Source organism: Penicillium cosmopolitanum (assembly GCF_028827165.1).
Source record: "Penicillium cosmopolitanum strain IBT 29677 chromosome Unknown utg000003l:1.0-3747932.0:1.0-3751027.0, whole genome shotgun sequence".
Classification (NCBI taxonomy): Eukaryota; Fungi; Ascomycota; class Eurotiomycetes; order Eurotiales; family Aspergillaceae; genus Penicillium; species Penicillium cosmopolitanum.
Window position 1 is genome coordinate 2,887,362 of NW_026622673.1, and position 24,958 is coordinate 2,912,319.

Below are 24,958 nucleotides of genomic sequence, written 5' to 3' on the forward strand. Positions count from 1 at the left end.
AATCGGTGCTTTGTATGGTGGAGTTTTAGTCCTTGGATTTTGATTTGGATCTTGTTTCTTCGTCTTCGTCTATGATCATCTTGATTTCGCTTTGGTCTTTCGATTGGTCTTTCTATATACCCATACCAATATCATACCAAATGCCCATACTCATACTCATCATAATCATGCTGTTCCCTTACTGCTGGCCCTCTGCCAACCACTTCTGGAACTTAACCAGAGCCTTGTACCGGTGCGAGATCTTGTTCTGCTTATGTTTTAGCATAACTTGTCTCGGAAGATTGGGGGGCCACCTTCAAGTTTTCTCTCTTTCTTCACTTACCTTGGCTTCCTTGTCCATCTCCGCATATGTCTGACCTTCATATTCGAAAATTGGGTCCCAGCCTTAAACTTTCGTTAGTAATACTAGATTTAAGAAAGACTAACATGCATCCATGCATTGAGGATGGGGAATGGGGGATGGACTCACCAAAGTTAGTCGGGCCACGAGGACGAACGATTTTGCCCTGTTTATACCGTTAGAACTTTGAAATCAAAATGACCCAAGAGGAATAGTCATAGTCATAGTCATAGTCATCTCATCTCAATACTCACAACAGTCCGACCTTGGAAAATAATAGGTTCCTCTCCAGGTCCGCGGCAGAAAGCAAAGGTGCAGACAGCCTCAGCACCACGGTCCTCAAAGCCATCGAGCATTTTGTTCAAACCTTCATGACCAAGGGATTCCATGAAAGATTTACTTTGCAGAACGGAAATATTAGTATCTAGTAACTCAACTCAACTCGAAGGTACAACAGCAAGAGCAAGAGCAAGACATAAACAACGAAATTAACTCACATATAAGGACCCGGCAAGCCCTTAAGAGCATGGAATTCCAAAGCAGTATCCTCAGTCAACGCAGGCCCATTGATCTAGACCAAAAGGAAACATGAGTCTAGTTTCTTTTCCTTTTCTTTTTCTTTCCCCAAATATAGATATTCAGGGCCAGGCAGGACAGGGGGTAATTACCGCTTCAGCAGCGCGCTTCGCCTTTTCTTTAGCGATTTCCTCGATCGTGCCTTGGATCTCAGGAACGTCCACTTCTTGGTTATCGACTTCGATCACGCTGCCGAGGATAGCGCGGACCTCGGTCAGCTTGTTCTTGTTGCCGGTGATGAAGTTGACCTTTGTTAGAGTCATGATGGGCTGTTGTGTTGAATGTGAAGGAAAGAGTAGGGTAGGGTTTGAGTTTGAGTTGCGGCGGGATGGGATGCTCCCCACTCCACTCCCACTCCGCCGCTTGATTTTGGCTCCCCCGCGACGTGGACACCGCTTGCCGGCTGCGCTACTACAATTTTAACCAAATCAAATACGAAATTTCAGTTTCAATTTCACAGAGAAAAGGTAGGAAAGAGAAAAAAAATCATAATTCGCATAAAAGGCGGAATCATATGCATCTCTATGTATCAATTGAAAATCAAACCGGTCCTGGTCCACCCCGGGTAAGGTCCTGGGTGTAGATAGTAAGGTCATGGTGAGATGTTCACAGGTCGTAATCCGTAGCTCACAAAGGAAAATCCAAATCCAACTCTAATGTACAACTAAATCACTCCTCCAACACCCCGTTCTCTATCTCCAGTTTCTCCTGTTGCGCCATAGCTTGGGCCGAGACAATCTCGGCCAATCGCTTCAATCGCGGGGTTTGGAGCCCTGTGTTAAAAATCGAGTCAGTAATCAGTTCGCAGTTGCGGGTGTTTGGGTCAACATACAGGATGGTGTGTAAGTCTCCAGAGCCGTGATGACTCTGGGCTCGGCGATCTCGTAAGGACCGCTATCCTCCATATCGACCGGAGTCAAGAGGAGCACATCACTCTTCTCTGTGACGCGGGAGGCGACGGCCTTCATGATCTCGCCGTTGATGGGCTGTTCGTAGTCTGCGACGAGGTACTGGTTCAGGAGCTTCTGGATTTGGTTGGGCGACAGCCTAGAAGATATTGTCAGTGCGATGCTCAAGATGGGGCGCGGTGGGGTATGCTTACATCCAGCAGATATCTTGAATGATCTCAATATCATTCAAGGTAGCTTTCTTCAGCTGAAGAAGCTTCGTTGCTTGCTGTTAGAATGGTTAGCATATGATTCTCGAACGTTATGAAGGTAGGGGGAGTGTCCTACCATCAAGTGCTCTAGCTGCAGCGTTCCCAAGGGCATGTCATGGCTCTTGCACCACTCCTCAATTCGGGTGATGTTGTAGTTGATTTGCAAGCCACGCTTCCATGACAAGAAGTTGCGGCGCATGAGTAAGTCGTTAAATGCGGTCACGCCAACCAGACGCAATAGCTCGGTCATGGTCTGTGTGACGATAGTGTCCTCCAGGTAAAACGCCTTCATCGCCCGGTAGACACCATTCAGCAGGCTGAGGAGGTTGTCCATGCTGTAGGCGGGGTTGCTGTTGGAGGGAAGCAATTTTCCAAGGAAACGGTTCGTTTCGCTCGTCACAAAGCCAGGGAGGGACTGCGACTCAATGATGGCCGGAACAATCATCTTGTACAGCTTCTTCTTCAACACCTTCATCCAGGTGTGATAGATGTTGAACTCCAAGCTCTCCAGATCGTGCTTAACGATCTCCAGCAGACGATCGTACTCATAGTTGTCGGTCTTCTGGGCTTCATACCAATCCTCGGCCAAGAAGACGAAAGACAGCATCTCGTGAACGTTCGAGAGCCAGAAGGCGCCGGGGTTGACCGCATCCTCTCCTTCGTGTTGCATGACCTCCTGTTGGATGGACTGCATCACATTGGCTAAGAAGCGCTCGGATTCCTTGACGAACCCGTTGTTCCACATCTCCGAGGTAACGAGGTTGATCAAGTAGGCAGGGAAGAGAACCTCCTTCTCTGTCGGGGGCGGGTTTGAGCTTGGGAGAGGGATCTTGAGGTTGCGGATCAAGCCCATTGCAACCTCCTCGTTGAGGTCTTCCTCCTCGGACAACAAGTTCTCGAGCTCTACCTCGACCGAGTCCAGACCAGGCGAGGTGGCGGCGGCATTGCGAGCAGCACCAGGACCGGTGACAGCCATCGAGACAGGTCGCGGGTTGTAAGCTCCACTGAACCGGTCCGAACCAACCTTCTCCGCGCCAGCGCTCCGCCTCTGCGGCTTGGGCTTCTTCGATGATACAAGGTTGATCAAACCGGCGGCAGGAGGAGGGACAGCAGTGCCATGTGCCGCATCGCCGTTGACGCCATTGACAGGCATCGTTCGCTTGGCAACATCCAACTCCTCTTCGAGCTGGGAAACACGGACACGGAGACCAGTTTTCTCCTCCTCGTGTTCCGCATTGACTAGCTTGAGGCTGTCCAGCTGCTCCTCAGCTGCGCGAAGGGCGGTGCTGGTTTTCTCCCACTCCACTTCGAGGCGCTTGATGTTGTCCAGGTTCTCGGCGTGGGTGGTCTGCAACTTAGCGATTTCCGTTTCCAACCGAACAATGTTGTGATCAGCCTGGTTCTTCTCTGACAGGAGGGTCTTCTTGTCAGCCTCGCCTGATTTACTTGCTGATCGGAATTCATTCAATTGCTTATCACGGATCTGTAGCTTCGAGACCAGCGAGTCATTTTGTGCGCTCAACAAGTCTTTCTGCTCCTTCAGGTCTGTGTTGCTTGAAAGCAACTTTCTGACTTGTTCACCCAGGTTGACGGTGATCAGCTTGAGATCGCGTGTATCTTCACGCATCTTCTTGTAATCCTTTCTGGCCTGTTTACCTCGCCAAAGGGACTGGGCAACAACAACCTTCTGGCGGTACTCTCGCCACGCCCGCAATTGGCGCCAAGAGCGGAAAGAACGCTGGATCACCTTAGCAGCATTGCCATTGATGGAGTCCATGATGTTGCGACGGCAGAGGAAACCCTTTGCAACAGCTTCGAACATGATAAAGTTCTTCCGGACCTGGTTGTACCATTTGCGGTCCTTGGAACCACGCCAGACCCTCTGGATATCGGTCGCAGCCTTGGTCCGGCGGATCTCCTGGGCCCGCTGTCTTGCGAGGAACCCACGAACCAAAGCCTGGGTGTAAAGGATCGATTCGCGAGCTTCGAGGTAGCGGCGGCGGTAGTACTTGCATCGCAGGTTCTTTTGGATCATAATCGCACACTCATTCAGTCGGGATGTGCGCAGGTTCTCCAGGAACGCCAGCATACCAGCTCGGAAGAAAATCTTGGTCAAACCCAACTGGTACTTGTCGTCCTTCTTGGAAGTGGCATCGCCCAGAGCCTTCTGCAAGATAGCATGGCACATGTCGCGGATCTCCGACGTCCATTGGGACGAATGGCAAAGCATGTAGTAGCGGATCGCGAACTCTTCATACGTCCAGCGAGTAGGGTAGCCAGCAGTACTAATTCTGACTGTTTCCAAAACACCACATGCTCTCAACTGACTCAAGACCATCGGGCCCTCGAACTTCCAGGCCTCCTTGGCCTCGTTGGGCTTGATACAGCGGATGTAGTGTACCTCGGTGGAGTTGATGGTACCCATGAGTTCAATCAAGGATGACTTGAAAATTCCTCCAAGTGTGGGTTTGCGGTTGACAGCAACGCCGATACGGCGGCCAGGGGCGGCTGCGACAGGTTTGGAGGGAGTAGAAGACGAGTCCTTCTCCCGAACCGAGGTAGCTGTCTCAATGATTTCCTTGATGAAATCATTCGCGGAGTTACGCAACACTGCCATGTGCTCATCCGGGACGGTATCACGGTTCTTCTCCAGGAAACCGTCGGATTCATAGGTCACGTCAACTGCATAATGGCAGACGGTGAACGCAGATTTACCAAATCGAGGCTTCTTGTAGAACTTCTCCTTGTCGGCTGCAAAGTTGTGGTGTAGCTTCGTGACAAACTGTTCATCAGATCCCATGGGAAGGCGGGATTCCTCGTCCAAAAGAGCCAAGATTCCAAGCTTGCCCTCGATCAAATTGATACAGGGTTGGTTGTCGGAGAAGTCAATAAAAGTCCAATCAATTTCTTCCCGAACATATTCCTCCTGTTCAAGTTTGAACACGTGCTGGTTAAACTCCTGCTGGAGCTTCTCGTTTGCATAGTTGATGCAGAACTGTTCGAACGAATTCTTGGCGAAGTGCTCAAAACCGTAGATATCCAAAACACCAATGAACGTCACCACCTTGTTGATAACCTCTTCAGTTGCGAGACCGCGGTTGATCTTGTCCACCAGCCAATCGAAGAGGCTCGAGTAGATGAACTTGGCAACGGAGTCTCTAACCACGATTGCCTGTTGCTGGGTAAGGTTGGAGGTAATCTTCTCACCACGGGTGATAAGTTGCTTCTTGACAATCCATTTCGCGAACTCATTGACATCAATGCCCAGCATTTCACAAGCTCGGACGAGAGAAGGCTCTGAAGCAGACAACTGAGAGTCGGTACGGGTCGCAGTGATCTTCACGTTACCTAGGTGCAAAAGGGCTGCCAGCACACGGAAGATCTCAGTTTGGTTCTCAGTCGGAACACCAATTGTGGCCAGGGATTTCCTAGTCGCATCAAACTCGGCCTTGTCATCGACACCGTCGATGATGGGAGTGCCACCCTGGTTGAGGTATTCGAACTCTTCCACGGGCAAGAGACCCAGCTCCTGCCTCTCCTCATCGGATGCACCAGCCACAAGCTGATAGAAAATGTGGTAGTTGCGCTCCTTCAGAGGCTGGAATACCAGTCTCGATCTCTCCAACAGGTAGGTTCTAATCTTCGCACCAATGATGTTCGTCTTATCATCAAACATAATCTCGATGTATTTACCGAATCGGGAGGAGTTGTCGTTACGGGTCGTCTTAGCGTTACCGAAGGCTTCCATGACCGGGTTGGTGGCCAGGATTTGCTCTTCTGTCGCACTGATCGCACCAGCTGAGCTGGAGCTGTATTTGCCAGGCTTCTCGGCAGACTCGCGAGTCGCAAAGTAACGCATGATGTATTTGGCGCTCACAGTTTTACCAGCACCGGATTCACCAGAGACCACGATCGTTTGGTTCTTTCCATCCCGGAGCATGTCCCTGCACAGTCACATGTAAGCCTAAGTAGTTCCAGTAGAAAGATTTCGAGGGTGGTGGTTCCTTACGCGAAAGCTTCTTCGGCGATTGCGAACAGATGGGGTGCCTGCGAGGCACGTTGCTTCCCGGCATAAACCTGCACCATTTGCGGTACATACAACGAATCCACTCTGGCGAATGGGTTCGTCGCAATCAGGACAATACCACTGTATGTGTAAATCTCCTTCTGTGCGTATCGGAGCTTGATGGCCTGGAGGACTGCGGGGGTGTCAGTTGGTGGTCCAAAGGCAACATTTTCCGACGAAACAAACCGGCTGGCTCATTCAGATGCGACAAGTTTGTAAGATCCTCGCTCGCTTCGAGCATCGCAGGATTCATGAGCGGGGGAAGGTTTGGATTGTTGTCGACCTGGAGTTCGGCCTGTGTTGTGTCCACTGTTTTCGTCTACTCCGTAACAAAAGACCAGTCAGCTCAATGTTCAACAACGCTCATGGTCAACGTCAAGAGCAGGGAAAAACCACTCTCGCGATGTTGATAACGCACCTCTCCGTTCTCCAGCTCGAAAATCAGCTGCACTTTATCTCCATCCACAAGTTTATCCTTGACCTCTGAGGCCAGCCAGCCCTCCGTGGGGTCAGGCTGCCAGGCCCTCGTTCCGACCTCGTAGATATGCGCCATGGCTTCCACGTCGAGTGGTGTTGGTGTCGGATGCAATCAAAACAAAAAGAGAGGGTGGAAGGTGGTGGGAGGTGGTTGGGGAAGATGCGAATAAGTCTAAAGTGAATTGGGGTGGGTATTGTATCGGGGAAACCGGGGGCGACCAAAAAGGGTAAATCAATCACGGAGAAGTCCAAAGACAAGGAGTCTCACGGGAACCCCTCATCGGCTCATTGTCCGATTAAATGAAATGAAACAAGGAAAAGAAGTAGACGTTAAGGTGATGGGGAGAGATGTAAAAATCACCCTTGACAGCTGGCCATTTAGCGAGTGGAAGCCCCTGAAGGGAGCTTCGGGACTAACTGGGGGTTGCCGCGCCACACCCCCACAGTGTCACCGCCTTAGACTAAACGCATGTACGGAGTACATGTGTATACATGGAGTACATAGAGTACACAGGTACGGAGTATGTGTATACACATGTACACTCCTTATACAAGTCTATTTGTATGCATAATATATGTAATTATTATCAGATAGTTCTACCGTGTTCATTCGAGATTCTAGAGCCCTACCGCGTTCTATCACCTGGCCAACCTGGTAGCTGCAGGTGGATTACTCACTGATTATGCCGATTGATTGAGAGATATTAGGTAGACAGGGAACAGATCACGCAGTGCAAGGGAGAAAAAGGCATCAGTGGGGAGAAAAAAAAGGAAACATAGCAATAACATCAATCACGAAGTCCATGAAGCATTCAGCATCAGTATCAGCATCAGCATCGAGCATCGCCGCGGGGCTGCTTTTCTTTTTGTCATTTCTAGTTTTGCTTGCACTCGGCCGCCTCCTTCTTGGGCTTGGAAGTGCCATCCTAGATATCAAACGTTAGCGGTGATCTCAAGAAGCGTCTGCTCGCCAGTCACCAGTCACCAGTCCAGTAATACATACCTCGTCATCTGAGTCGTCCTCCACGGAAGCGGATCCACGCTCGTCCTCATCATCTTCATCATCTTCATCATCATCCTCATCCTCATCATCCTCGTCATCGAACTCCTCGGGGTCCATGTCCTCGCCCAGCTCCTCGAATTGAAGAGCCTCTCCGGTGAACCAGTCAATGGCGCGGGGGATCAGCTTCTCCTTAATGTCCTCGCCCAGCTGGTAGTCCAGCTCGAGGCGCTCTTCGATGTCGCTGGCGGACGGACGCATCATCGTCCTCGTCGGTGGGGGGTTGAGGTGGGGAAAAGAAGTTGAAGAAAGATTCGGTGGGCACGCTGATCTTGACAACGCGGGTCTGCTTGGTGTCTGTGAGGTGGGGGAAATGGGTTAGCTTCAGTTCTGGAACATAGAAGAAGAGTTCCACCAGTCATATCAGGCAGAAGAAAGCACAAAGTTCAACATACTCTTGTTACGCTGCTTCTTGCTCTCAAGGCGGAGAGTCAGGTCCTTCTCCTCCTTCCAGTCAATCTTAGAGCCCTCGGCGTGGTCATAAATGAAGTCACCACCGTATCCGCTCTCATCCTTGTAGTAGTAGGTCTTGGTGATGGTCTTGTTGGTGAAGAACTCGTTCTCGGCGAACTCGAAGATCAAACGGAATCCGGGGCAGTCGAGGTACTCCATGCGAATGTCGGTGAGTTGCTTGAGAGCCTCCTCATCGCGGTCGGTGATCATCTCGGCGAGTGAGACCTGGTTCTTCATGGCAGACAACCAGAACTCGGGGATACCAGCAGCGGGGGACTCGGACTCATCCTCCTGCTCCTTCTTCTCGGTGTCCTTGGTCTCATCTTCCTCGTCCTCCTCCTCATCTTCCTTGCCCTCCTCGACTTCCTTCTCGGTAGGCTCGGCGCTACCGTTGATGATTGTGGAACGGCGCTCGTACAGGGGGGTGAACTTGGCGAAATACTTCTTCTCGAGCTCGAGGACCTCCTCTTGGAACTGAGCCTCAAGCTTAGAGTGCTCCTTTTGGATACCCTTCAGACCAGCGACACGGCGGCGGACAACAGGGGGGAGAGATTCGATGTAACCAGATGAACGGCCAACGAGTTGGCCCAGCTTACCCTGGATCATGGAGACCAGAGCTGGGTTACGGGCAAACAGGGACGCGGCAGCCGCGGTGTCCAGGGTCTCTGTAGAGACTAGCGGTCAGAACAACGACGCGGGGGTGAGCGGGGGAGGGGGTATATGTGAAGATAAACACTCACCTTCCTTGATGCTGGACACGCCGGGCTGTTGAGCGTGAGAGGAGATGGGGGCATTGTTAGCCGGTGTGTTTTGCGGGGTCCTATTTTTTTTTCTTCGGGTCAGTGTTTTCCTGAGATGATAAGCGGGTCGGAGGGGAAGGGTGTGATAAAGAAAATCCTTACGGTGCGACCGGGAAGTCCGCCTTCTTATTCCTGATGGGTTCAGACATAGTGAACGATGGTGAAGGGGAGGGGGAATGAGAGAGGGGGAGGAGAGAAAAGGGGAAAGGGGGGGGAGGTGGATGAGAGGGGAAGAGTTTGATACGCCCTTATGAGTCTGGAAGGGCAAAAGAGATCCTAATGTGGTGGGAATCCCCTTAGCGCCGGTGCCCGGAGGGGGCTTGGCGGGAACGCCTGGTTGAGTGCAAAACTCCTCCCAACAAGATTTACCATACACTATTTTACCCTTGACCTTACCCCCTCTTTTGATTATCAAGTCATTTACTTTTGATGACCACTTTCCTATTGACAAATAAATTCTAATCAATCTATATGTACCTTCATTTTTTAATTATGCTCGAGGCTACACGCCAACGCCACCCGGTCGTAGGCTAGCAGAGGGTCTGGTTCCATCGATTTGCACCAGTGGCCAAAATACTCGTCACCACGTTAAATTTAGAAACACCCGTCTAGAGAAGGTAGTATTCTTTGCATAGTCAGTTCAAAGTAGAATACGTAGGGAAATTGCTTAGGATATCTTGAGTCTTGATTGGATCGGGGTATAGATCCAATCGTTTTTAGCAGATGGAGACACTAAGCTATTTTAGAATATTGAGGACCTACATAGTAGAGGGTAGATCGTACGAAGATTGAATATATATATCTACCGTACGGTACCGTGACCCGTACTAGTACCAACTACCTAGGTACTATGAGGATGCGGAGGCAGCGAGTATTACTAAAATTGAGCAATCAACTATATACAATATGATTTAGAACAGTCTCGAAATTAGCACCAATAGCATCTAGTCACTACTCAATGATTACTACTTCTGATACCCCCAATCCTTGGCAGATCGATCGGCGTGTCTGACATCCTCCGCCTAGTTTCACCAGTCGGGGAGGGCCCTTCAGGCATGGGAAATCTGCCACTATCTCCACGTGACCGGCTATCAAGTGAGGTCGCCGATCGCCCCTCGCGACAAGTTCAGCGCTCCGCGGTAAGACTCCTCCCTATATTGCTTCTTCGCTATACTGGGTATCATGAGTTCAATGGAGGCTTCCTGTACCTAGTAATCACCTCCGCTCAACCCACTGTCAGGCCCTTGACCACCCCCGCCCGGTGGATCAAATCTTCCACCTCAAATTGAAGATCTGGGATCGAACCCCAGACCCTTCTTCACTATGGGCAGTCGACCGGATTTCCCCCCGGATCTCGGTCCCATGGATCTTTCCATGCGACGATCGAGTCTCCGGCGTGACTCGCTGCGCAGCAGGTATCTCATCCGCTCAGCTCCATTCTATAACCCTCACTAATCAACTCATAGCGTGAGTGTGATATCGGATGTGGAGATGGCTCGGAACGAGGTACGTTTAAGCTGTGGCCCCTAGCAATTGTTGAGCTCCATTGACCCGCGATTACGATGAAATAGGTGTTCGATGGTCCCATTTCGGAGAGCATCCCGTCTAGTGTCGTCTCTTTTATGCACCGTCGAAACCGCGCCGACTCGAACGTGAGCTTCACATATTTCCAGGACGAGGAAGATTTTGCCGAATGGTCCAACGAAGATGCAATCGACGAGGGTAGCGATATCGAAGAATCATCCATGCATGGTGTTGAAGAGCCCGATCTCGAGTCTCACCGAGGATCTTTCGTTTCCAAGAGATTGTCTCGGGACTCGGCTGAGCACCCGCTCCTGTCGCGTATCCTATCCGCGAGCTCATATGGTCGAGACCGACGCTCGGGCAGCAGACTTAACCAAAAAGTATATATCACATCGGAAGACTTGACAGCAGTCTTCGCGGGATTCTCCACCAGCAAGGCTGGCTTCGCTCTCTACATCGCTTTGTGTATACTGACTGGTGGTCTTGCGTACTTGTTGTTGCGCTGGTTCCCACGATGGCGGGTCAGGATGATTGGAAAGGCTACTCCCTTGGCAAAATGCGAGTGGATTGCAATTGAAGTACGGCATTATCAACACCTACCCTTTCATCGTCCGAGTTCACATCGACTGACATACAACAGGATCAATGGAACCAATTTACCGTTCATAGTATAGACAGCGAATCCTACGGACGTCCGCTATCCACGGTCTTCATGAATAACTCGGGCCTTGTTTACGATGAAGACCTTGACCCTACGATTGGGTCCCTGCGCTACGTGGATTATAGATATCTTCGATTCTTCTATCATCCTATCGAAGACAAATTCTCCTTGATCAATGGCTGGAAAGATCACTCCTGGACTAGTGCGAAGGCTATGCGAGGTGGCCTTGATGCGGATGAGCGTGACAGCAGGGAACAGATCTTTGGAAAGAACAACATCAATATCCAGCAGAAGAATATTCCACAGCTACTGATGGACGAGGTGAGCAGAATCCACCTCCAGAACCGGCGGGGATGCCTACTGACATCTATAGGCGTTTCATCCGTTCTATATGTTCCAGGTGGCTAGTCTACTCCTTTGGTCGATGGACGAGTACTACTATTATGCTGTCTGTATTTTCCTCATTTCCGTGTTCAGTATTGCAACTACTGTGTTGGAGACGAGATCGGTAAGTTTCAGCCTTCTCAGGTTTTGAACAGGATTTTAATCGTCTCCAGACCATGAAGCGACTAAGAGAGATATCTCTTTTTGAATGCGACCTTCGCGTGTTAAGAAACGGATTTTGTAAGTTACTCATCTGCCAGGCATTTTGCTATTAGCATATTTACTGACCCCCACAGGGCGCTCGGTGTCTTCCCAGGATCTCGTCCCCGGCGACGTCTTTGAATTTTCCGATCCTTCTCTCAGCTTGGTCCCGTGTGATTGCATTCTGCTATCCGGAGACACCATTGTGAACGAGAGCATGTTGACTGGTCTGTACACATATTGCGAATTATCTTCAAACAATATACTGATGCAGAGATAGGCGAATCCGTCCCCGTGTCCAAGGTCCCATTCACCGACGAAGCTCTCGGGTATCTGGACCTCAGCGCCCCCTCCGTGGACCCCCATATCGCCAAACACTTCCTTTTCAGCGGTACGAAAATTATCAGAGCCAGACGGCCGCAGAACGTGGACGATGATGAGGCCGTTGCGCTGGCTGTCGTTGCAAGGACTGGATTTGCGACTACAAAGGGCGCATTGGTTCGCTCGATGCTTTTCCCTAAGCCAGATGGCTTCAAGTTCTACCGCGATTCTTTCCGTTACATTGCCGTCATGGGGATCGTCGCCCTGGTCGGTTTCATTGCCTCGTTCATCAACTTTATCCGGCTCGGTCTTGCCTGGCACCTTATCGTTGTCCGAGCACTCGATCTGATTACTATCGTCGTCCCACCAGCTTTACCAGCGACTCTTACTATTGGCACGAATTTTGCACTCTCACGGCTGAAGAAGCAGAACATCTTTTGTATTAGTCCCCAGAAAGTCAACGTGGGCGGAAAGCTAGACATTGTCTGTTTTGACAAAACCGGAACCCTCACCGAAGACGGCTTGGATGTTCTGGGTGGAAGAATAGTCTGCGGCAGTCACAAATTCTCCGAGCTACTTTCCGAAACAACTGCTGGTGTTTTTCTCACCTCATCGTCTGAAAACTCAGAATATGATCTTGAGAAGCAGCAAAAGATGATTTACACCATGGCGACCTGCCATTCTCTAAGAGTTGTGGACGACGAACTGCTTGGTGACCCACTTGATGTCAAGATGTTCCAGTTTACTGGTTGGTCATACGAAGAGGGTGGCAGTAGCTCTTCAGAGCAGACCGGTGCCCATTTTGACACCATTAGCCCTTCTGTTGCGCGGCCGCCTTCGACCCACGTGGGCCAAATCCAGCCTCATGGACCGAATGTAAGTTCCCTATCAGATCAAGTCTGAGCTTTCATTAATTTATCCCATTGCAGATTCCCGTCGAGCTTGGAGTTCTGCGCAATTTCGAGTTCGCCTCTCATCTTCGCCGTGCCAGTGTTGTCGTTCGACAATTCGGAGATAACGGCGCGAATTTCTTTGTGAAGGGTGCCCCAGAGAGCATCCGGGACATATGTGTGCCCGAGTCTCTCCCATCCGATTACGATGAACTTTTGAACCATTACACCCACAAAGGTTATCGTGTTATTGCCTGCGCCACTAAATACGAGCGCAAACTGAGCTGGATGAAGGTTCAAAAGTTGTCTCGGGCTGATGTTGAGAGTAACCTTGAGTTTGTTGGATTCATTATTTTCGAGAATAAGCTTAAGCCTACGACTGCTCAAGTTATCTCGGAGTTGAACCAGGCTGGCATTCGCAATGCCATGTGCACGGGCGACAATATTCTAACTGCTATCAGCGTGGCCCGGGAGTGTAAGATGATCGGTGCGAATGAACAGTGTTTCATTCCGCATCTAATTGAAGGTGAGCTTTTGGAACTTGGACCATACCGAATTGTACTAATGGAAGTTGACAGATCCTGGCCTTGGTGACAAAACATCTGTAATCTGGGAGAGTGTCGACGACCCGGATGCTAGATTGGATCCTAGAACACTTTTGGTAGGATTTTCTTCTTTTGTTTTATAAAATGCCACTGCTAACCGATTACAAGCCTTTGGAAAATTCAAATTCAAATGATGTATCTATCCCCGGAAATGGGCTCCAACAACGCAAATATTGCCTCGCTGTGACTGGTGACGTATTCCGGTGGATGATCGATTACGGAAATGAAGATACACTGAGGAGGGTAAGTTTGGACTCTCGCGCCTTGCAGTATTACTTGCTAATTGTAAAACTTGTCTTTAGATCTTGGTCAGCGGGAAGGTTTTCGCTCGAATGTCGCCCGACGAGAAGCATGAACTTGTTGAAAAGCTCCAGTCAATTGACTACTGCTGTGGTTTCTGTGGAGATGGTGCCAATGACTGTGGTGCTTTGAAGGCCGCGGACGTGGGTATCTCGCTTTCGGACGCAGAAGCATCCGTTGCCGCCCCTTTTACTAGCCGGCAATTCGATATTTCCTGCGTGCCAAAGTTGATTCGGTATGTGAAAAACTTTCCAACGACTCGAAGACTAAACTAACCTTTTCAATAGGGAGGGCCGAGCTGCTCTGGTGACGAGCTTCTGTTGTTTCAAGTTCATGAGTCTTTATTCGGCTATTCAATTCTCATCCGTCAGCTTCCTTTATACCTCTGGTTCGAATCTTGGTGATTTCCAGGTATGTTGAGAATTGATACGACACTACATGACCAGGCAAAAAAAAGCTAACCAAATCATACAGTTTTTGTTTATTGATCTGGCTCTCATTATGCCGATAGCGATCTTTAGTAAGTGACACGGCGCCTCGCAAATCGGAATCATATTTACTAACTTCATCCAGTGGGCTGGACTGGGCCTTATCCAACTCTCTCACGGAAGAGACCGACTGCTGATCTGGTGTCACGAAAGGTCTTGACGCCTTTGCTTGGACAAATTTCCCTTGTGGTGTTGGCCCAGCTCATCGTCTTTGCAACCGTCCAGAGACAATCCTGGTATGTTAACCTCTCTTCACGGGTAATTAAGCGCGATTACTAACTATTGTATAGGTATCTACCTCCTCAGCTAGACTTGGAGAAAAGCAACATTGTGAATTCACAGAACACATCACTGTTCTTGTTTTCGTGTTTCCAGTACATTCTCACTAGCATTGTCATGAGTGTTGGCCCACCATTCCGCCAATCAATGACGATGAATGGTAAGCAAAACTCCCTCCCACCGAAGGAATACCTCGCTGACCTTTCATAGCCCCATACTTATGCACGATTATTATCGACGTTCTGATTGGCTGCTACATGCTCTTCCGCCCATCTGAGTGGGTAGCCGACGTGATGCAGCTGACCTATATGTCGGATGGATTCAGAGGCTGGTTGGTGGTCCTGGCACTCAGTATGTTCTTGATGGCTTGGTCCGCGGAGAGTATTGTCTTCCCTCGACTTGCCCGCATGCTCGGCCATATCCGCGCACGGGTGCAACCCGGCTTCCACAAGAAGCGCCGCCAGTACAAAGTCCTCCTGGAGGAGATGCGACTGTACAATCTCTAGATATACATGACAGCCTTGTATCTATTTAGATCTAAAATAGACCTCTGTTACAAAAAACCAAGAATATAGAAGAAGTTTTTCTGTTTTGCGCTCTGATACGATCGCATTGTTCATCTAGAAATGGTATAATACATTTCAACTTCCCTGCCCCGCTAATGGCGAGGGATTTCTCTCAAACGATAAAAAAACAAGTGGTATGGAGCACTCCGGCGACTCCGCGGTTGATTGGGGCTCAATTGCGTTGGGGCCGTCGGTCAAATTTCAGGGTCGGGCACACAGTCTTGATGAGAGTCGTCTAGTGGTCCCAAGGGTGCTTCCAGCCCATGAGGACAGCGCCGTCCTTCTTCGCGCGGTACATCAGCTAGAAAAGCGAGATCGGGTTAGCATATTTCTGAGTCGGAGAAGGAACAGTGAGTCGTACGAAGAACCACATGCTGGCGCCCAATGCCGTGGCAGTGAATCGATACAGCGGTCGGACCGGGTGGATGTGAATGGGGTGGGAGGATTTGCCAGCCATGACTGAGTTCAATTGTGTTTAGCGAGACCGTGTCGAACATTCAAGGGGTTGAATCGAGTAGCACTCACTGTCGGTGGCGATGATTGCTTCACGAGAGGCAGATGCTGTCGTCGGAATCGGAGGAGGACGGCGGGTTGAAGTTCAGAGGTTCGACCACGTGACCGGTGACGGCACGCCGCTTTTTCGAGGTTGCGGCCCTTGCCAGTCGCACGCTAACTCGAGGGCGTCTTGGGCGTTTTTCACTGCTTTCTCTTTGTATCAAAGATAATAGCACCCGTGTTTGATTTCCATTCACTACGAGAGTTCCCAGCCCCCCTTCAAAGCGGCCCTTGAGTGGTCTCCGCCTAGCTGAGCTCTCTCATAACCATAGGACGGCAATCGGCGATGCGAAATCCCGCCGCATGCTGTACTTCTTTCCCTCTTCAAGTTCCTCTTGACCCGTCACTCTTACTTTGATACTTGCTTCCTTCCTAAATATCTCGACCTCAACACTTGAGTCTCACGCGGAAGCTGAGACCGAATTCCTCCGACGCAAACCGCCGCCCTCCTTACCTTTCGCGTATCGGATACCTTTGAATGTCCATCGATAACACTCGAAGAAGGGAATACTCGGACTGAACTCCTACACCAAGCAACGAGCCGTGATACCCTACCCTCGACATTACAGAGGTGGACAGAGCCGACAAAATGGCCGCCAGATCGCTGGAGAGGGACAGCAATGGCCAGCCGCGATTCCCTGGTTGTGGCAGCATCCGTGACTTCGAATTCCTCGGCAAGCTTGGAGAAGGAACCTTTGGGTAGGTATCTGCGGTCATTTTGACTTCACATTAGCTTACCGATTTGTTCAGTGAGGTTTACAAAGCGCGAGCTAAGAAGGACAATTCGCTCGTTGCGCTCAAGAAGATCCTCATGCATCATGAGAAGGAAGGCGTGAGTTTCCATTCATCTGAACATTCGGTTCAAAGGCTAACCACTTCCACTCCCGTTTCAAGTTTCCCATCACTGCAATTCGAGAGATCAAGCTGCTGAAAGCTCTATCCCACAAGAATATCCTGCAACTCAATGAAATGGCTGTTGAACGGAGCAAAGGTGAGCATCATTAGATGCGTGCGTTATGGCTTGACCGAAGCTTTTTTGACACAATTTTAGGCGAGGGACGCAAAAAGCCTAGCATGTACATGGTTATGCCGTACATGGAGCACGATCTCTCTGGACTTTTGGAGAACCCAGCTGTTCAGTTCACGGAGCCCCAGATCAAATGCTACCTGATGCAGCTGCTTGAGGGTCTACGCTATCTGCACGCGGTATGATTTCCCGGCCTATACTCTGGAATATCAATGTCTGACTTCCTTGTAGAACAACATCCTGCACCGAGATATGAAAGGTGTGTAACTATCCAAATTGACATCCGCGGCTTGGCTAATATGACATGAATAGCTGCCAACCTACTCATTAGCAATGGGGGTATACTTCAAATAGCCGATTTTGGATTGGCTCGGCCATACGACGAGCCCCCTCCGCAACCTGGAAAGGGCGGCGGGGAGGCGAAGAGAGAATACACCGCACTAGTCGTCACAAGATGGTACCGACCCCCAGAACTGCTGCTTTCGCTGCGGCGGTACACAACCGCCATCGACCTGTGGGGAGTTGGGTAAGCAATTTTTCTCCATTCTGTATATTCTGTTGCTGATAAGAATAGCTGTGTCTTCGGTGAAATGTTCAAAGGAAAGCCGATCCTTTCTGGAAGCAGCGATCTCAACCAAGCCCAGCTGATTTTCAGCATGGTGGGAACTCCCAATGATGAGAACATGCCCGGCTGGCGCGACCTACCGGGCTGCGAGGGCGTGAAAAACTTCGGCAACAAACGCGGAAACCTCGCTGAGTCCTTCAAGGAGTATGCTGATGGTCCCTTTTCACTTCTAGTGAGTATATTTGATGGCTAACATCTATTAGACTCAACCCCGTTGCCATTTCGCTACTTGGCGAACTTCTCAAGCTCGACTGGAGAAAAAGAATCAACGCCATCGACGCTCTCAAACATCCTTACTTTACTACACCCCCTCTACCCTTACACCCCGGCGAAATCCCTACATTCGCCGACTCACACGAACTCGACCGCAAAAAGTTCAGAGAACAACGTGCCCCAGGGCCTCCAGCACCACCCGTTGGCTCTGCCGATCCCTCCTCCAATGGAGGTTGGGCCAGCTCTGGCTCTCGACCAAATTCACAGAACCCCCGGATCCCGGGTGCAGCCCGAGGAAGGCCCAATGGGCCCGGAGGAGGACCGGGCCAATACCGACGCGGCCCATTCCCACCCTCACAAAGAACGAACGGCCTTCCACCGCGCCCTCCCACTTCCTCCAATCGACCATATGAAGGAGGTGGACGGGAGGACCAGCGGCGGGACCGGGACCGGGACCGATTCAATAACCAAGGGCAAGGAGATCGTCCCGGGCAAGATACCCAACCAGTAATCTCGACTCCTATGTACCAAGCTATGGAAATCCCGCGGATCGTCCGCGAGATGGTAGCGAATATGGCGGCAATCGGCGTGATTATCGCCGAGAGCCGCCACGGCGGAGAAGTAGAAGTCCCAATTTTCGGGACTCGAGTCGATGATAGGCCGAGAGGCCAAATATGATGCTGGGCATGGTGCCCATAACGATGTACTTCTACGTAACCCTAGCAGGTCTTGGTCTTCCTATGTAGCGAAAATAATACCTGAAACTTTTAGAATTCGGATTTACTAGATAAAGTAGCACTTGCTATTCTACCACCATGAAAGAATAGCAAATAATTCTTGAATATCCCATAAAACCCCCCCTATCAAACCCCATTTCTCGCAATGTTCAAGCCGTTGACTGGCCCATTGAACTGAAACCCTTTGCCCGTATTGTTATTCTGTGACCCGCTTCCAGTGTTCACATGCATAGAACCCGACCCAGAATTGTGGAATTTATGAGAGACCCCAGGCAACGAGGAAGGTATCATATTGACCTGTCGCAATGCTTCCCCCAATTCTTCAATTTGCGAGCTAATCGCGTTGTCTTTCGCAAAGAGTGGACTCATTGCCAGTTCAATCGCATTTTGAAGGATATCTCTCATCACAATCTCCAATCCGATGCCTTGCGCAACTCTTGGATACTGCTGCACCGCATCGGAGCTTTCAATGACACCCTGGAAGATATCGTCCAGTCTCGTCACTTTCTTATTGCACTGTACTAAAATCCTACCAACTTCATGGGTAGATTGTTCATCCTGTGCAGACCATGTTTTAACGTGGCTTTTACAGGATGTAAGAACTGCTTGGACTAGTGGTATATGAACGGCTGTATTGCTGAAGACAGGAGGGAGATTTTTGGTGGGATTTTCATGAGTCTCTTCGGTCTTTGAAAGGGTGTGTATTGCATCACTGAGGGAGTTTCTTATTTGAGTGCGGTTGGGTGAAGGCATGGCTTCGGCAAGCATAATGGTAGTAGTATGATCTGCGGGATAGCTCCGGTAGAGAGGTTCAATTTGTAATGAAAAGTAGCTGAGTGTACCTTTTCAAAATATAGCACAGGAAAGTAAGACACCAGTCCGATGCGTAAGTCCTGGATGCACGGGGATTTTGTAGGTTCCTACCTAGCAGGATATTTGCTTTAATTAGCATACTTGAGCGAGATTTAGACGCCGATCTAAAATTACCAGCATTTCAGAAACACCCAGGCAAAACCAAGACCAAGACCCCCTGTCGTCAAAAGTACTATTATCTCGATTATCCCCACTTCAATTCAAGCCAATGAACCCCCTCTTTCTCTCTGTCCAGAAATGCCAGAATTTATCGTACCACCCCCACGACAGCTGTATTCTCAGGCCTGGATATAAATATAGCCTGACGATGATATATGAGACTTGAATTAAGTTGCATACTGTTTGAGTCGGTGTGATTTTGACGCTGGAAGAAAACGTACTGCTACTGCGATTTCGCCCCCAACCCAAGTTGAACTTAGCGCTGTGATTCAATTGCATATTTTGAAACGCATACTCCATAAATGTGCAGGCTATGAGCGTCGTTGGTTGAACGAAGTTCGTCTTGGGAGACTAAGATTCCCGCCTTCAGATACTTGTTGAGCTGAAATCCCGCCAACTTGATCTGACATGTCACGATTTATATGATGCAGAGATTTAAGTCTTTTACGAAGCAGATAAACCGACGCTCTACGACAGATACGGTCGAAAATTGCGAGATTTTACCTGATTCGTCAATGCAACCAGGAACCACCACGGTAATAGCGCAAGACAAACCATCTGAATCATCATTCCCAGATGGGGTTGAAATTTTATACAATGCTCCCCAGGCGGAACTTGATATTTGCTTTCTTCATGGATTGACTGGAGACCGGCGGAAGACATGGACGCCTCATGGACAGGAGGAGCCTTGGCCGAAAACATTGCTGCCGGCCTTTATCAGCAAAGCCCGAATTTTAACGTACGGGTATGACGCTTATGCATTGCGAAAATCTGTCGCTTCAAATAACCGAGTAATCGACCATGCTACGAACCTTTTGCATGACCTGACGACTGATAGGGCGTCTTGCAATGCCTCATCAAGACCTATAATATTCGTGGCTCATAGCCTCGGCGGCCTGGTGTGCAAGAAGGCACTTCTTCTATCTCGAAATAATCCTGAATCCCATCTCCAAGAGATTTTTGATTCCACAAAGGGCGTCATTTTTATGGGCACGCCCCATGATGGGTCTCGGATGGCTAATTGGACGAAGATACCCGCTGCAGCTCTGGGATTTGTGAAGTCTAGTAACAAATCATTGCTTGATGTTCTGGAAACCAAGAATCAACTTCTTGAATCTCTCCAGATTGAATTTCTGGAGATGGTACGGAATTTGCAAGGAAGCGGTCGAAGCTTTGAAGTGACTTGTTTTTTCGAAGAGCTTCCTTTGTCTACATTTGGAAAGGTAGTACCCAAAGAGTCGGCAGTTCTGTATGGATATAATTCAATCAGTATTCATGCAAACCACAGTGAAATGGTGAAATTTGAATCATCTGAAGCAACTGGGTTCAAAAGATTGCTGGGGGAGCTTCAGAGATGGAGCTCGCAACTGAGGTATGGTGCTAAAAAGTTTTATCGTCCGTCAGCATGCTTTCTAATTATCAAATGCAGTACTACGAATCTGTCTCCCTCTTCAAACTCTTCGTCTTTGCCGGAAGAAGATATATCCAAATTCACGTTTCGAAATTCTGGAGAAGGAACAATGAACGTTAACTCAGGCCCTGGTACTCAGAATAGTAACAGTGGTGCTGGGTATCAGTTTAACGGCACGGTTAACGGTCTTTCGCTATCCTAGCTAGGTTGCCTTTTAGAAACAACCAGATTTTGAATTTGACTATATAATCACTACCACTTTTTTGGATTCTTACCTGTAGCGCTGCAATCATCGATGCCTTCGACCAAACCTCTTTATCGCCGGTTAGTTATGCAAATCATGCAAATCATCCAAGTCATTAAATAGTTTGAATAGGCCTTCCTAATGGTTAAGTTTCATATTTTTTATTGATATCTAGAGTACGGAATAGCAGAATCAAATTAGGATCGGCAAGGCTAAAACAGGAGGGGGTGGTAAAAACTAGTAGTATGTACATCGTTTGCTAAAGTGGGGGGGGAGTTATGTACCAAGAATACTTCCATTACAAATGAGGCGCTAACTGTAACACCCTAGTAGGATGGATTCATGTACATATTATAGTCAACTCCACCCATTCCTCGTATCTCTGGTAGTCTCACTCGCCCTGGACTGAAATACTTTCACCCCGCGTCGTCGCAACTTCATTCACTGTCCACCCCACATTCAAATTCCACTTCATCAGTGATGGTACCTTGAATTAAACAAAAGGGTAGACAGTGCGTACTTCGAAACAAAATGAGTCAACTCGAAAGCCATCTTCTTGCCTCCAATGAAGGTCAAGGGTCACTATTCGCCAATACTGGCCCTGGTTCTCAGAACAACAACACTGGTGGCGGAACACAGCATAATACCGGTATATTACTACATTGGAGCATTAAATAGAATGGGATTATTAACAAAAGACAGTCAATCAATATTTCCTCCAACTTCAGCAAAGGGAAGGTGGGATTCCCTTGAGCAGATCGTAAACTGCAAGAAATCCTCATCGTTTTAATTAAGTGCTAACTTGTTATAGGCTTGGATGAATTGGACTTCAGTATGCGCCGCCTTGGTCGTGATTTTGCAGATTGGTTCTCATCAGATTTATAGGGATCCTCAACTCACTGACCTTCGATGGAATGAGGAGTCGACACGCAAACATCAGAAGAAGACATAAAAACACATGCCAGTGGGTACTGGGTTTGGAGAAATACCGATCATGGATGGCAAGTACTTCCGGTCTGCTATGGATCAAGGGAAAGCCAGGCACTGGGAAATCTACCTTGATGGTCTTTCTGCATGAGCAGTTAAGCTATTCACGTTCAGAGAGTCATGTCATTCACCTCAACTTTTTCTTCTATGCCAGGGGCAAATATTTACAACACACGCAGCTTGGAATGCTCAGATCATTGCTTTACCAAATCTTTAATCGTGATGAGAGCATACGCAAAACTGTTCGCGAGTTCTACAAACAGAATGTTGGGCTTGATGTTGGACCTGGACATGAATGGGAATTGTCCCAATCACAATTGGAAGAAGCATTCCAGAAAGCTGTTCTTGCTTCGGCTTCCGTAAATCAGGTGGTCATTTTTGTCGATGCGTTGGACGAAGCTGGAGCCACATCGGCTCTGGGGCTGGCAACTTACTTCCATGAACTGAATGCAAGTGCGGAGAAAGAAAATCTCAAGCTCAAAATTTGCATCTCATGCCGGCACTATCCAGTTCCGAGCTCTCGGCCTGCTGTGGAGATCACAGTCGAAAATCATAATCACGGAGATATCACCAATTACTTGCAAGACCATCTATCTACGAGCCCGGCCATTCGTGGTCAGCAGCTGGCAGATAAATTGATCGAACAAGCCGGAAACATGTTCCAATGGGCCTGCGTCATTTTGCCATTTGTTCAGCAAAAGCTTGCAGAGGGAGACTCGCCTGAAGTCGTTTTCAACTGGCTGAAAGAAGTTCCAACCCCGCGAGAAGATATGAATGACACTTATCAATACATTTTGGACCATGTTATAACGGACTGGAATTGGGCTCAATCCTTTCTACTTTTTCAGTGGGTGTATCTAGCCGAAAGACCTCTGACTCTGCTCGAAATTCGGTACGCCCTGACAGTTTCTAACGCACGGGCGACACATGCCAAAAAGGGATACAATGGCTTGGAATATGCCCTCGAAGCAGAGAATTTTGGCTCGAAAATCAAAGCTCTTTCTGGTGGCCTAGCTGAACTTGTATCCGTTGAAGACAACCGACAGATTATACAAGTCATTCATCAATCTGTCAACGACTTTTTGTGTGAAAAGGGACTGCCTTGGTTGGCTGCTCGTGTCAGAGGTAGACCCTTATTGGCCACCGGTGATGAGATTATTCTTGAATGCCAGGCAACACTCTATCGATCATGCTTGGACTATCTCACCATTGAGCTGTTAAAAGGATTGGAAGTACGCGAGTTTGAAGACGACAGGGCAGAACAACTGTGGATTGAAGAAGAGAAAGAGGAAGTCCTTCAAGGCCGACCATTTATCCACTACGCAGTCACCTATCTTTTCGTCCATGCTGGAAAAGCCCAGAGTTTGCGTACCAACAATCTAGAGGATGACCTGCGAGAGCTCGAACGCATATTTGACCTATGGTTCAGGATTTATTACACGATTGATACTTCCAGATGCCCCCCAAAGAATTCAAAGCTCGTTCACATAGCGGCCGCCGTCAACATGAACGATATAATAGAAGTTCTTCTCACTTCAAAGACAGAAAATGACGCAGAGACGGATTCTAATGGTAGCACTCTCATGCATATCGCAGCTCAATACGGCCATATGGAACTGGCAAGATCATTGCGATCGAGAGGCTTCAGCTGCATGGTAAAGAACAAGCGCGATGAGACACCACTGCTTTTGGCCATACAGTATGACAATTTGGAGATCGCTCGATGGCTTTTGGACGAAATAAAGGATTCGAAAGCAGCCAGCGAGATTGACATTGCATTACAAGAAGCCTCTTTTAAGCGTCAGCGGGACATGGTCTGGCTACTCAAAGCTACTGGTGCCAACGTCAATTTTCAGGGAGGTAAATATGGCTCTGCTCTCCAGGCTGCTGCATCTTCAGGGAGCGCCAATATTGTGAAGATCTTATTACTGGCTAAAGCCAACGTCAATGCAAAAGGGGGGCAAATTCAACACAGCTCTCCAGGCAGCTGCATTTTGCGCGGGCCCTGACGTTGTCAAAATTCTTCTGGATGCTGGTGCCAAGGTTGACTTATGTGGAGGGAAATACGGAACTGCGCTACAGGCGGCTGCACGGAATCGAGAGATTGAGAGCGTTAAGCTCCTATTACACTTTGGCGCCGATGTAAACCAACGGGGTGGTAAATATGAGACCGCTCTACAAGCCGCCGCAGCTTCGGGGAGTGACATTATTGTTAAGTGCTTAATAAACGCTCACGCCGACGTCAATTTAAAGGGAGGCAAATATGGGTCAGCTCTCCAGGCTGCCGCAGTTTGGGGGAACGTTGAAGTTTTGAGAATACTGCTGGAAGCTGATGCCGATGTTCATTCAGGTGGAAAGGATGAAGCCCCGGCTCTTCAAAATGCTGCGTCGATGGGCGATCTTGATTTGGTGAAGCTCCTACTGGAATTTGGCGCTGATGTCAACCAAAGAGGGGGGAAACACGAAACCGCTTTACAGGCTGTGGCATACGATGGTAACATCGCTGTTTTGAAGTGTCTCATAGAGGCCAAAGCTAATGTCAGGCTGAAAGGGGGCAAATATGGAACTGCTCTCCAGGCTGCCGCCTGTCGCGGGAATGCTGAATGTGTGACGATGATACTAAACGCTGATGAGATCGTCAATGTCAATGCCCATGGAGGTATGCATGGCAGTGCGTTACATGCCGCCGTTATGTGTGGGAGTTCTGATACCGCGAAGATCCTCATCGAGGCTGGAGCCAATGTTCATGCAAATGTTGGTCTTAAGACCACTCCGCTGGAAATTGCCTGTTTTAATAGAAGACCTGATATGATGCGAATCCTATTGGAAGCCGATTCTAATGTCAAAACAAATAGAGAGAGATATTCTCTAGCTCTCCATCTTGCTTTGGAGAAAGGGTTTGAAGAAGAGGCAAGGATATTGAAAAATGCTGGTGTATCTAGGTTCTAGGGACTGGAAACTTTAAACAATCATATAG

The 24,958-nt window shown here is 49.0% G+C and overlaps 9 protein-coding genes across 9 annotated transcripts; 4 read left to right on the forward strand and 5 right to left on the reverse strand.

Moving 5' to 3' along the window:
* Nucleotides 1–178: 178 nt before the first annotated feature.
* Nucleotides 179–1,512, reverse strand: N7509_001105 (non-canonical purine NTP pyrophosphatase; the record flags this gene model as incomplete). Its single annotated transcript, XM_056625742.1, has 7 exons — nt 179–247; nt 323–384; nt 470–506; nt 595–739; nt 838–911; nt 1,009–1,327; nt 1,463–1,512. The coding sequence occupies 7 exons, from the start codon at nt 1,510–1,512 to the stop codon at nt 179–181; spliced, it is 756 nt and encodes a 251-aa protein (XP_056494324.1).
* A 73-nt stretch (nt 1,513–1,585) lies between these two features.
* On the reverse strand, nt 1,586–6,694 carry N7509_001106 (type V myosin; the record flags this gene model as incomplete). Its single annotated transcript, XM_056625743.1, has 7 exons — nt 1,586–1,689; nt 1,749–1,963; nt 2,019–2,092; nt 2,152–6,019; nt 6,085–6,274; nt 6,328–6,460; nt 6,560–6,694. 7 exons carry the CDS (start codon nt 6,692–6,694, stop codon nt 1,586–1,588), a joined length of 4,719 nt encoding a protein of 1,572 aa, XP_056494325.1.
* A 799-nt stretch (nt 6,695–7,493) lies between these two features.
* nap1 (histone chaperone NAP1) lies at nt 7,494–9,080 on the reverse strand (the record flags this gene model as incomplete). The annotated part of the gene is made up of 6 exons (XM_056625744.1): nt 7,494–7,544; nt 7,622–7,828; nt 7,872–8,008; nt 8,074–8,796; nt 8,872–8,951; nt 9,034–9,080. 6 exons carry the CDS (start codon nt 9,078–9,080, stop codon nt 7,494–7,496), a joined length of 1,245 nt encoding a protein of 414 aa, XP_056494326.1.
* Nucleotides 9,081–10,254: 1,174 nt separating this feature from the next.
* N7509_001108 (uncharacterized protein) lies at nt 10,255–15,090 on the forward strand (the record flags this gene model as incomplete). The annotated part of the gene is made up of 17 exons (XM_056625745.1): nt 10,255–10,346; nt 10,398–10,437; nt 10,503–11,033; nt 11,096–11,437; nt 11,490–11,624; nt 11,674–11,740; nt 11,797–11,928; nt 11,982–12,898; nt 12,952–13,438; nt 13,491–13,573; nt 13,626–13,760; nt 13,820–14,052; nt 14,105–14,228; nt 14,292–14,337; nt 14,391–14,541; nt 14,596–14,744; nt 14,795–15,090. 17 exons carry the CDS (start codon nt 10,255–10,257, stop codon nt 15,088–15,090), a joined length of 3,960 nt encoding a protein of 1,319 aa, XP_056494327.1.
* Nucleotides 15,091–15,385: 295 nt separating this feature from the next.
* On the reverse strand, nt 15,386–15,607 carry N7509_001109 (uncharacterized protein; the record flags this gene model as incomplete). Its single annotated transcript, XM_056625746.1, has 2 exons — nt 15,386–15,451; nt 15,512–15,607. The coding sequence occupies 2 exons, from the start codon at nt 15,605–15,607 to the stop codon at nt 15,386–15,388; spliced, it is 162 nt and encodes a 53-aa protein (XP_056494328.1).
* A 687-nt stretch (nt 15,608–16,294) lies between these two features.
* On the forward strand, nt 16,295–18,248 carry N7509_001110 (CDC2/CDK family serine/threonine-protein kinase; the record flags this gene model as incomplete). The annotated part of the gene is made up of 8 exons (XM_056625747.1): nt 16,295–16,404; nt 16,456–16,537; nt 16,600–16,696; nt 16,757–16,911; nt 16,964–16,991; nt 17,045–17,258; nt 17,307–17,501; nt 17,561–18,248. The coding sequence occupies 8 exons, from the start codon at nt 16,295–16,297 to the stop codon at nt 18,246–18,248; spliced, it is 1,569 nt and encodes a 522-aa protein (XP_056494329.1).
* Nucleotides 18,249–18,433: 185 nt separating this feature from the next.
* On the reverse strand, nt 18,434–19,075 carry N7509_001111 (uncharacterized protein; the record flags this gene model as incomplete). The annotated part of the gene is made up of 1 exon (XM_056625748.1): nt 18,434–19,075. The coding sequence occupies one exon, from the start codon at nt 19,073–19,075 to the stop codon at nt 18,434–18,436; it is 642 nt and encodes a 213-aa protein (XP_056494330.1).
* Nucleotides 19,076–19,764: 689 nt separating this feature from the next.
* N7509_001112 (alpha/beta-hydrolase) lies at nt 19,765–20,952 on the forward strand (the record flags this gene model as incomplete). The annotated part of the gene is made up of 1 exon (XM_056625749.1): nt 19,765–20,952. One exon carries the CDS (start codon nt 19,765–19,767, stop codon nt 20,950–20,952), a length of 1,188 nt encoding a protein of 395 aa, XP_056494331.1.
* Nucleotides 20,953–21,525: 573 nt separating this feature from the next.
* On the forward strand, nt 21,526–24,930 carry N7509_001113 (uncharacterized protein; the record flags this gene model as incomplete). The annotated part of the gene is given in 3 exon segments (XM_056625750.1): nt 21,526–21,643; nt 21,880–23,924; nt 23,938–24,930. 3 exon segments carry the CDS (start codon nt 21,526–21,528, stop codon nt 24,928–24,930), a joined length of 3,156 nt encoding a protein of 1,051 aa, XP_056494332.1.
* Nucleotides 24,931–24,958: the final 28 nt, after the last annotated feature.